Here is a 12009-nt window from a genome sequence, read left to right on the forward strand (position 1 = left end):
GAGATGATGTCAGGAGACCCATGAGATGATGTCAGAACACCCACGAGATGATGTCAGAACACCCATGAGATGATGTCAGGAGACACATGATACAGCTCAGTGACACTTCTCCTTCTAGCCAATAACCAGAAAGCAGATGGATGCAGTGCATGATCATGGGCCATCTACTGGCCACAGGCTCAAGAATGAGCCCCACTGCTTCCAGGATTTCTGGGGCCAAGCCGCATAATTTTATCTAATAACTGGCTGTTTTTAACTCACTAAGTTTTCAGCTGGTTTCTTAGGAAGTGAGAAGCTAACATACATGTACAACTAATACAACACATGCATGAGGAAAAATGGTATAACAGGCCCACACTTAGCTGTCCTCCTTTCTCTCCCCAGAACCAAAGCCACACATTGGACTGTTCTCACTGAAGGAGAACATGGGTTCAGATCCTGCAGGGAGTGCCTGATCCAAGTGTGGTCCCAAAAGCCTCGCTAACCCCTGCTTAGGCACTGATAGGGTGGTTGGAGGCTGTAAATAACCAGAGAGGGTCGTGGGCATGGAAGCAACACTGGACATCACTTCAGGAAGCATTTGGAGGGGGAAAGTGGGTGTCACCACCCCATACACCCCAGCCTCTGGGTTTCATAGCCCTGGATTCCTACAAGTGAGGCCTTTCTGGGGTGTTTTTCTTACCTGGACATTGTCCGGGGTCTCCTTTTAGTCCCATTGCTCCTTTTGTTCCAGGACTTCCTGGGGGTCCTGGAGGCCCCAATTTCCCAGGAGGGCCCTGCAAGCCCCTGAGTCCTTCACCTATTGACAGATAAAGAAAATCAGTATCTGTACTCTTCCCCTCTTCTTTCCAAGAGATTGGTGCCAATTCCTTTCCCAAAGAAAGGAAACACTGACCCAGGGCCAAGCAACTGAGTCACTGCATCCAAGGACCCGGACAAATCACCCTTCTGTGTCCCATAGGGGAGGCTGCACTAAGGGCCACTTTCCTGGACAGGCAAGACAAGCACGTGCCGCAGAATGCTGTGTGAAATCCGTGATGCCAGAGAGTGGGAGCCACATCAGTGCTCTGGTTTATAGCATGTCATGGAGAAAAATATGGTCTACCGAAGTAAGATGGCGTTCTGCCGTTATCTCCATGCTGTTCCTTCTGGAAAGTAAAGAGTCACAGAGGAGGAGCAGCCCATCCAGTACCTGGTTCTCCTTTTTCTCCCTTGGCACCATCATGTCCGTCTTTGCCTGGAAAGCCATTCAGTCCTGGAGAAGCACAGGTGACCACAGGGCAGGTTCGGACATCCTCATCAGTGACAGTTTCTGAATGAAGCATTGACACCCCCAGGAGAAGGAGAAGTGGTGCAAACAGGGACATGGTCCTCACCTTGGCGTGGGACAAGCCGAGAGAGGTTATCTCACCCATGTATTAATCAACATGAAGTTGCCCAACGTGCCCTCTGCCCTGTAACTTGGCACGGATAATACAGGAATGATGAACCATTCATAGCCCCCAGGCTAGTTGCTTGGAAAAGGAAACATTCCTGGTGTCACTGTGATTAGTACTTTAACAAAAATATGCACAATAAATGCAGTGGAGGCTCAGTTCACTTGTGTTGTTGACCTAGTGAGTAAGAGTGGATGGAGATACAGGTGTTTGCAAAATCTCTCTGTCTCTGTCTCCCTCCTCCGCTTGGGGCTGTAGGCACCCTCAAATCCCATTATTATTTCTGAGCAGGTAGTTTCTACCCATGAACAGTTAACTTTCCTTTACTCGATGTAAGCACTGAGCTGATTATCTGGAGAGACAGCATCAGGTTGTGATTGGAGACCCAGCTAAGTATTCCTCACTAGTTTAGCCCAGAATTAATCTGAGTACAGATCTTCTGGGAACCTTCTTCCCCGTGGCCAACAGTGTGGGCCAAGACCATTTTTGCCAGAATTTTTTCAATACATGGCCCCAGCAGACTGCTAGGTCCCTCTCTACTCCCTGGTATTCCCTGGATTTTGTGAGTAAAAATCACCGGCAATTAAGTAACCTTCTCACTGTCTGTCCCGCACTTCTCAGTGTTAACATTTCACCTTCAAAGCTCTCTTCCAGCTCTTCCTAGGAAACCTTGATGGAGGGTGGGTGGGCAGGTCTCACAGGCCCAATGCCCCATCATTCTGCTTGAGAGCAAAGACAGTGCTCTGCGCAGAGAAGTAACTAAGGAGACTGCTGGATGCACCCACATAAGCAGAGAAAAGATACTTGTAACATGATTTCTGCAGGCTTCGAGAATCAAGACCCCAGTCTCCTGATCCCACACCCCAAGTCTAATCCCCAGAAACGGCTTGAGTTACTTACATGCAGAGCTTTTTGCACAGCAGGGACACAGGAACAAGGAGGCTGACTCCCTAGCCTGGGACCACTGGCGATGCCACCGAGGGAAGGAGGAGGCTGAACTCAGCAACCAGCTCTGTGCAACATACCCAGCCCTCCCCCGCCTTCAGTCCCAGGTTAATAAACAACTAACGAGCAGCTCTTCTGTTATATCAGGACTAAACCAGGGCCTTCACACTGAGCTACATCCCCAGCCCCTTTTTTCTTTTGGTACAGTGTAGTTTCCAAGGCTAGACTAAATCTTGCAATCCTCCTGGCTCAGCTTTCCAGAATGCTGGGTTTACAGGTGTATACTGGTACACCTGACTTATTAAGATCTCTTCTTTCTTTTTTTTTATTTTGTAAATTCATTTTAATGAGAAAAAAGATAAAATAGCAATGAAACAGATTCAAAACAGGTTAGTAGGACAGTTACAATCATTAATACATTGCATGTTGTTGTCTTCATAGTTATTCAGAGGACAAGATGCAGACATGATATTTCCTCTAAACAATATTAATGCAAACCTTTCTTCTCAATGAACTAAGAGAAAGCATCTGTATATCTATCCTAACTGTCTTGTGCATAAATATACATATATTTTTTAACAGCAAAATGGTCCTTTACTACTGCTTTTGCAAAGTTAGTAACATGTGAAACAAGGTTGCTTTGCAGCTAATAACTGATGTTAACCAGATAGGATGTTTATCTCAGGACTGAGGCAGCTTGTTTGCTTTAGGTGCTGAGGTCTAGTCCAACCTACACACATTTGATCAATTTCCTAGCTTAGTGGCTCCCAAATATTTCCCCAGTTTTTGTTTTGTTTTGTCAGAGATGGGTGTTCCACTGCAGTTAGGGAAGCTGTGTTTGAAGAAATCTTTAAAGGACCTTTTCATACTTGAAGGCAGTCCAAAGATTGTAGGTACTTGAATTCAGCAAAATAACCCAATATAGTCCAATAGTCCGTAACAGTAGTGAGTTATCAGCACAGCTGGCAATTGTCAGAAGTTGTTGACTTGAGCCTTTTTACAGCATAGCATATTAATATGGCAGTACATTTTATACCTTGTGGTTACACTTTTCTGCTGGATGGTTAAAACCAAGTTAAAGCAAGACCTATATAACTAGAAAGGTAACTTTTCCTATGGGACAAGGTCAGTCAAATCCCCTCAGGATTTACCCTGGAACCAAGTACAGCACCTTGTAGAACTTTGGTCAGTGTCAGCCATCTAGATGAGTCATGACCATTGCTTGACCAATTTGCTCTCTGTGAAAGCCTGAGAGAATTTTTTTTCTCTCTAGGTGACTCTTCTTAGGCATACTATAATCACTGATCACTTTCCTCTGTGGCCCCATAATCTCCTTGATCAAAAATTTGGGACACCACTGAGTTATAGGATGTCACAGTAGAAGTTCTCTTATGTTCTGAGTCCTCACTGACCTTGAAGGGCTAGGGCCAAAATATTGGTTATCCTTCTAGCTCATCTATCTCTCTAATTTTTGGTCTGCCCAATGTTGTATATGCCTTGATTTCTAAATTTCTGTGTAAAAATGTGTAATTTTTTAAACATTATATAGGGATTGAAATTGTAAAATATCCATCATTGTTGGAAAATAGCAGTACCATTTTATGTCTAAGGTGTTTTATATTCAGACATATAGTGATGTTACCCTTAACTGCCTCTGTTACAGGGTAATAATATCATTAAGCTTCTCTTCTGGATGCTTAACAACTCTTCTTAAGACCACAGTAGGCTCTTCTCAGAGGTGCTCTCCAGGGTCATGCAGCACAGTGCCGGGCAATTGTGTGCTTTAAAGCCACAGGGCACTTGCTTCAGTTGCCGTGTGTTTCATCAGTTCTCACTGCTGAGCTTCTACAATTTGAAGTAGGTTCAGGTGGGAAGTCAAGATCCTTATTTTCATGTGGTTATGCATGAATGCACACACCTGCTTGTGCACACCAACTATACATGCCGGCATGCGCTTGCTTGTGCATACACACTCAGCTCCAAGGGCCCAGAAGACCTCTGGCTAACGCTGACACCTGCAGGGGAGCCCACCTCACCCTCCACACTTCCCATCTCCCTCCCTGCTAGGCCCGTCCTCCGGTGAACAGCAGGGCACCTCCGCCCTTCTCTTCAATGCCCCTGTCTCACACTTGCTGTGTTGGCCCTACCCAGATGCTCTCTGGCCTTTAATTTGCATTGTTTTCTTTTGCATTCCCTACACTGCCTCGTAGTATAGCCAGGGAGGCTTAGTCTGAAGACAGTATGGAGAACTCAGGCCTACAGGGAAGGACAGAGCACCCAAGAGGCGGGTGATGGAGGTTGATTTAGGGAACTGTTAAAGAGAGCAAGAAAGAACTATGGGTGTAAATGACTTTGGTCGGGAAAGGATTGGATGAGAAGAGTGTAAGGCACGGTTTGGTGGGCACACAGCGTTCTGATTTAAATAGGCCATTCTGTTAAGGTAGGAAAAATGAAACAACAGCAACTAGGAGAAAACATAACGGAGCTCTGTGGGCAGACAGCTTGAACCATATTGCAGTGGTCAACCAAGGCAGTGCAGAAGGAGTGGAGCAATCTCTCTGTGAAGCAAAATTCTTTCCATTCTGAACCTCATCACTATTACAGATGCATTTTCCCTGTCATGCAGCTTTTCCATACTGTAAATAAACAAGGTAAAAAGCAACAACAAAAACGTTGAGACAGTCAACTTATAAAGAAGGTCGGGTTATTTGGGTTCAAGGTTTAGAAGCCCTCAGTCCGGTTCCATGGGCCTGAGGTGGCTGTGGCTGCGCGGGCGGCACACCGCAGCAGCTGGGGCCCAGGAAGCTTGCCGGCTCCTGACCAGAAACAAAAAGCAACAGTAAAGAATAAGATCTGCTCTGCTCAGTCCCCTCTGAGGACAGTGTTTCCTGTTACCTGAAACCCTCTACCAATCCCTTAACTTCTTAAAATCCTGGCACATCCCAATAGCTCCCAAGGCTGGGGACCAAACTGTTAACATGTAGGTTTTCAGCAAATGTCCCAGATCCTAGCTGTAGTACCTGCTCTGAAAAAGCCCTTCGTGTGGGTGCTGAGGGCCCCACCGTGAGCAGTTGGCACTGAACCTCTGGGGTGTGTGATGGGATGCAGTGGAGGCCACTGACTAGCAAAGGAATGTGGGTGTCTTGTCCTTCCAGCGCCTTTCCAATTGGACTCCGCTTGGCTTCAGAGGGAGCTGGCTTCCCCGTTTACTGCAAACCTATCCTCTGTGTCTGAAAAAGTTTCAGAAAGGCAGATACCGGCTGAAACAGCGACGGTGATCAGCAGAGCAAGGGGCTGGAAAGGCAGCAGGTGTTGGCCTGATTCTCTTCAGGCCTTTTTAGTAATCAGAGTTCCCCCTACCCCTACCCCTGCCCCTGTCCCTGCCCCTGCTCCGCCCCTGCCCCTGCCTTTGCCCTTGGCCCATCCTGCTCTTGCCCTTGTTCCTGCTCCTCCTCCTCCTCCTCCCCTGGTCCAGTCCTGCTCCTGCTCCTGCTCCTGCTCCTGCTCCAGTGGCAGTAGGTAGGGTCACATAGTTGATGTTAAATCATGCTACAAGTTCTGGCTTTGATCGCAGTGTTTGCTTTTAATATGTACTTAAACCAGAGGTCAGAAACCTGCCCTCCAGAACCTGAAATGCCCTGGACCTGGAGGTCTGGGTGGGAGCTCAGCTTGACAGCTAACCCACAGAGCTGCGTGCCCCCCACCACATCCTGCTCTCCACAGCCTCGAGGGAGCCTTTCCTGCCATCATGGCCCATCCCTAGACACCCTGGCTCCCGATCACCCACTCCACTCCTACCCACAAGCAAGGCCACCCCATGGATGTGCTCTGGATTTTGGGGAGTTCCCAGTGCGGCCTCCACTCTAGCACCCCTGCCGGACATCCGCCTCTCCCCAAGAGGCTGCAGATACAGCAGCTCCCATGCTCTGTAGGAAGTCTGCCTGCTTCCTTACACCCTTCCGTAGCCTAAGTGGAATTTCAGCTCCACCACTTCCTAGCTGAGCAACATGGAAAGCAGTCAAGTTCTGCCTTCAGAACTCTTTTTCTCTCCTGTGAGAAAGGGGCCATGCCTGGCTGTGCGAGGTACCCTCAACAGGTCGCCCCTCAGAGTCTGTGGCACAGTTCTCCACATTGCTTGCCTGCCTATGGCCTTTCTTTCTTTGTAGGATGACTGTCCCATAGTCTACTCAACTTAGAAGTGGAATTCTTGGTGGCACTATTTTGGACATGCAGCTTGAGCTATTGAGTTAGAAGGCTTGGCTTTGCCCTGTGACTGTGAGTGTCTATGTCTTGGATGAACATGTTTTTATGTCTGCAAAATAAGACTGTGAACTGCTTTTTCTTTTGCATAGGGCTCCTGGGAGTGAAATGAGGACAGCAGATGGGAGGGTCATTCCCCTCAAAGCAAATACCAGCAGGAACATGGCTGCCGTCAAGCAAAATGGATTGCTTGTACGTTTAGTTTCCTTTTCCACAGGACTCCCTTGTTACTGTCAAGGCGAATTTGTGTGGGATTTGGTTTTGTGTTAGGCAATTTGGGGTGGAAACTAAAGAGCAAAAGGTATGTGCCGTGTAGGCCATTGCTGGGAAGCAGGGGAGCCCAAGCTGTGCCTCTTAATTTTGTGCAGGAGATGAGCAAAGTGGAACAAAGCAGGGCTGTGCTTTGTGAGTGGGCAGCAGACATCCACAGTAAGCAGGACAGGGCACCTGTGTACCATTCTGTGGTTTACAAGGGCAGTAAAAGCACAGAAAGTGTTTTTATTTGTCTATGTGTAGACATACTTTAAGAATGACTTTATGTGTAATAATGAGATGATTTTTTTGTATGCTGGTGTCCTGTAGGGTAGTTCGTGGTCAGGGATTATACTGGTATTTACTGCAGTGTTCTTTGGAATCCCCAGGCTTCACCTCCCATATTTCTCATACTGTACTGTCCCATGTTTCCACTCATACTTTTTATCCTTGCTTATGGGAGGTCCATGAGAATCTGATGAAACTTTGTGCTTCTCTTTCAAAAATCATGCATGCACATATCCATAACATTTGCAGGGCTCATCAGGGGGTCCATAGGTCCCTACAGCCATGAGCTGGCAGGTAAAGTGGGTCCTATCTGCCTGCATGAGGGCATCTGCATCTGCCTGTCCAGCGCCCTGAACATGGGACTGTTGAGAAAAGCTAAGCTTGGAACCTAGGATTGAAAGGTCTGCCTCTTCATCACGGCAGTGGAACACGAAGGACTCTGAGAACTCCTTCACACCCACACTACCTGAGGCTGATGTTGTCCTATCACCACAGTGTCCTTGCTCCTAATGGGTAGCACCACATGGTTGCCTTCATTCTCAGGCCTCTGGGGACACAGTAAGACTTGTCCAGGCTGATTTTCTGCCCTTGGCTTGGTTCTCTGGAAGGGGCTGCAGCAGGACCCACAGAGGTAACCAGGCTGAGGGAAATGTATCCAGAAAGAACCAGCTCACTGCCTGGGCCAGGAGAGGGCTCAGGAGGTTGCATTCAGTTCAACAGACCAGAAGCATACGAAGTCATTGAAAGTGTTGACAGTAACATAAGATAAGTCATCAATACTCATGAAGACATGGTGAAGGAGATGGCCATAGAGACACCCTGACATTCTAAGTTTCACTAAAAAGTTCTGGACCACTGGGTGCTTGGACGTCAACTAATTAGATCATCTCATCCCCGTCTGTGTAAGTTTTAAGACATTTAGAATAGGTTAGAAACATCAGGAGTTCTTCAACAGGTACATAAAGAAAACAGGTACACAGTGGGCCATTATTGAGCTGCAGAGCATTAAATCATGTCATTGTCAGAAAAATGGACAGGGCTGGACATCATGATCCAAGGAAGGAAAGCCAGACACGGAAGGACAAGCTCTGTGTGTTTCCTCTCACACGTGGAAACAAAGAGGAGGGACAGGAAGACCTGAAAGGAGAAAGAGGCACCTTAGAGAAGGAGAAGGGAAAGGGACTGAGGTCAGTCAGCAAGCATAGAAGGCAGCCCTGGGGGGTGGGGGGAGATACCTTAGTGAAGGACTTGTGCCTGTGTGCAGGTGTCAGCAAAATTCATTTTTACAATGAATATGTATTAATAATTATTATCTTAAGAGTAAAGTAAGTAGTAGTGCAGTAATACTGTAGTTCACAGATTTATCTCACTTCTAATTTTTGTTGTTGTTGTTGTTGTTGTTGTGTGTGTGTGTGTGTGTGTGTGTACAGGGTCTCACTATGCAAGTTGGACTTATAGTGATATTCCTGTCTCAGCCACCCTAGCGCTGGGATTACAGATATGCGCCTGGACTCGGTTGCTGACTCAGCGTGCCTGGGAGTGCGGCTGGCGTAGCATGTGGCACCGGGGATTGAGCCCGGTTCCTGTGCTTGCCTAAGCAGGCACTTAGTCCGCTGAGCTAGTTCACCGGCCCTCATTTCTAATTCTTATTGTTAACTGACTTCGTTGAACGGCCAAGCTTTGATTCAACCACAGGTGAAGTTAGAGGAGTCTGTGCCTGTCTCAGACGAGCTTCTGAGCACACGAGGTATCACCCCGGCAAGCTCCTTGCTCCTTCCTCATCAATAGCAAACTCGGCTACTGAAGCGGCGGACTGGTTGGATCGGGAACTTAGTTGTTTGAAATCCTACACCATACATTGGGACAAAAAGCCATGCTCTGTGCCCAGCTGTGTGTGAGCGCAAGAGTTTCGCACAAGCCCTGGGACTTAGCATGTGAGCCGCGTCTGTTTCCACCTGAGATCGCACGAGGACACCTGCGACTGCTCGGATGAAGAGGTTTAGAGCCCTGGAGTCACCTAGGAGATAGAGACCACAGAGTGATCGAACTGGGGAACTCAGCGTAGAGAGTTCCTCAACTGTAACAGAAGGCAACTGTAAGAAAACTGCCCTTCACCAGATAGGGAAAAAGGTAGTGAGCCGCTTGATGGCCCAGAACTTCACTGGTCTGCCGGGCCGGAGTGTTTCTGCAGTTGCTGGCAAAGGGTAACGCACCCTCCAGAGCAGGGCTGGGATTGAGCGAAGACTGTGTGTGCGGGGGTGTGTGGGGCGCAGCCTCCCAGGGAGCGAAGCCAGCGTGCTGGGCAGAGACTTCTGACAGTCCACGGGGAGAGCGTGGGTCAGCCCTGCCATCTTCTGGCCACGCTCAGAACCGCAGGGAGCTTGGAGGCCCCGAGCCAGGACGCACAGCCCCCCTACCTCACCCTATAAAGGAGCTGTCGTGTGTGACAACCTGAAGTGGGACGGAGGCACGAGAAGAGCAGAAGTTGACTGCAAGTTACGATCTAACAGGGGAAGTAAACAAGCACAAGGATATTACCGTCTTTTCTATTATGATACAAAAAGAAAGGAAAACAGGCTGAAAAGGTAACAATACGGAGAACACCAAATGCTGAGCAATCAGACCTTGACTCTCTGGGGAAAAAGAGAGAGTCCTGAAGCACAGGAGTACAAGGAAGAGCACTCTGGGTGGAGGAACAGCCTTGTGAATGCCACAGGAGCAAAGACCTTAGCATTTAAAAGACTGAATCCAGATCTGGACATCTGGGGCCTTTCAGGATGCTGGGCGTCTCCCAGAGAGTGACTCTGCCCAGTGTACTACACGCCTCAAGCTCCTCTCTCTCAAGTTTCTCTGCCTGGGTGTAGGTTCCAAATGCCAGGTTTGGTTACACTGTGCTAGATCTGCTTTCTGGGCTAGCCTTGAATATTTAACCTAGACTTTTACCCTGAGCCCTGAGCCCTGAGCCCAGATGATGGATCCTGCCCTGCCAGTTGGTCTGTGTTCTTGAGTTGAAACTCTGAGGTCGTGGGTGAGACTGGAGACCAGAGGATCAGAGGACTAGGTCCCTCTGTTCTGGTCTCAGGAATTACACTTGTGTAAAGACACTAGGGCTTTAGTTTCAGCTCTGGCCACCAGGATGAGCTTTAGGCTGCACTGAACTTTGCAGAATTTGACTTCAGGGTATGCAAGACTCTGTTGCCCATCTTGTATGATAAACCAAAGCCTCAAGCCCCCTGGTCCAAGGCATATGGCTCTCAGGTGTAGTGGCTGGTGCTTTATTTGAGGCTGTTCTTCCCTGAGATTGCTGCTGTGAGCTGAAGGGTAAAGCTGGGCCAAAGTCTTTACTCCAGGCCAGAAACAGTGTTTGCCAGTCTTGGGTCTTAGAAAGGATGAAAAGGGTGAGGGTGCACAGGGATGCAGAGCAGCCAGCACACATCTGTGGGAAAGGCCCTGGACATCATGGATGGGTCTTGCCAGAGATTCGTCCTCAGACAACCAAATGTGCATGCCCAGAAGTGACTCTGACATCTGGATCAAGCTCAGACACAAACAAGAACGTAGCCAGATACTATCAGACACAGGTGAGGGGTGAAAGGGTGTGGCTTGCTGCCATCAGTTCGTATCTTTCCCACTGCCTAAAACATGGTGAGAACACAAAAGACATTTTAATGAAGAAATTAATGATAGGTCACAAGAGAAAGTACCAGAAAGATTAAAGAGCGGAAGAAGGCATCGATGTGTTCCTCCCTGTGCTGCTTGCTTTGTAGGTAATATCTCATTTGATTCTCTAAACGTCTGCACGCAGTACACAGTGTGGCACCTGGGCCATGCAGCCTCAGTGCCCCTCCAGTTTCTGCGGCTCACCAGGAGCACGCAGGGTCTCACCCACAGATTTGGTGTATTATAGTGAGAAGAGGACACAAAGCTTTCAAAATTTAGAAGACAGCCGGGGTGGGTCTGGGGGAAGCCAGGCAAACTTGGAAGAGTCTTTTCCTCACAGTCACAAAAGATGATGAATCTTGAAAATTTTAAAACTTGATTACAGTAAAAGGTACATTGTATTACTGTACCTCGAAATGAGGCCCCACTGTTTTGGATGTCCGAGCCATAGCATTCTTGCCACTCCTCGAAGCCCTTCTGGAAGTCCCTTTGTGCAGAACTATCCAGGTGTCCTGTCTCGGCTTCCTCCCGAAGAGCATTTCTCTTTCACCGTCATTTGTAGTTTCGGGAAGCATCAGAAGGCGAGTGGAGCTGGACCTGCGGCATCGGAGCATGAGAAGGCAGCATGACGGATTTGTTCCCCCGCCTTGCTGCTGCATGAAACTTGGCACCAGCGTTCCGTGGCTTTAGCCATACTTCCCACAGATCCTGTTGAGCAGCCCTCCAGAGCCGCATCCGAAAGTGGCAACAATGAGAAGTGTGATGGTAACACACCTATTGTGTGTGTGTGTGTGTAGGCCCTGATGGCGACATACCACTGTCTGTAATGACTTTAAGTGTGAGCAGCTAAGCTGAGTGTGGTAGGGCATGCTTGTTCTTGGGATCCAGGGAAGATGGAAATTGGTAGGATGTGTGAAAGCAGGACTGGGCCTCAGTGCCGTAAGCAGTCAGGCTACCTCAGTCCTGAGATAAACATCCCAAATGTGGAATGTCAGCTGTCACGAGGCAACTTTGTGTCATGTGTTACTAACTTTGCAGAGGTGTGAATAATCGCACCTACTGTGGGGCGGGTAATCATTCTGCCAACCAGGTAGATGGACCACCACCTAACCCAGCTCTTGTCTTCTAATCTGTCTTTTCCTCATTCCTGCTGCCATTTCTCCCTGGG

At 48.3% G+C, this 12009-nt stretch overlaps 1 protein-coding gene across 1 annotated transcript in view; it reads right to left on the minus strand.

The window, feature by feature from the left end:
• Mbl2 (mannose binding lectin 2) overlaps positions 1-2432 on the minus strand; it is a 5555-nt gene extending 3123 nt beyond the window's left edge. Inside the window, exons 1-3 of the mRNA XM_023719146.1 lie at positions 2337-2432; positions 1193-1376; positions 683-799 (exon numbers count right to left, since the gene is read on the minus strand). Coding sequence (XP_023574914.1) covers positions 683-799; positions 1193-1367 — 292 coding nt within the window. The 5' untranslated portion in view covers positions 1368-1376; positions 2337-2432. The remainder of the gene's footprint in view (positions 1-682; positions 800-1192; positions 1377-2336) is intronic.
• Positions 2433-12009: the final 9577 nt, after the last annotated feature.

This window comes from Octodon degus, unplaced genomic scaffold, assembly GCF_000260255.1.
Source record: "Octodon degus isolate 3935 unplaced genomic scaffold, OctDeg1.0 scaffold00005, whole genome shotgun sequence".
NCBI lineage: Eukaryota > Metazoa > Chordata > Mammalia > Rodentia > Octodontidae > Octodon > Octodon degus.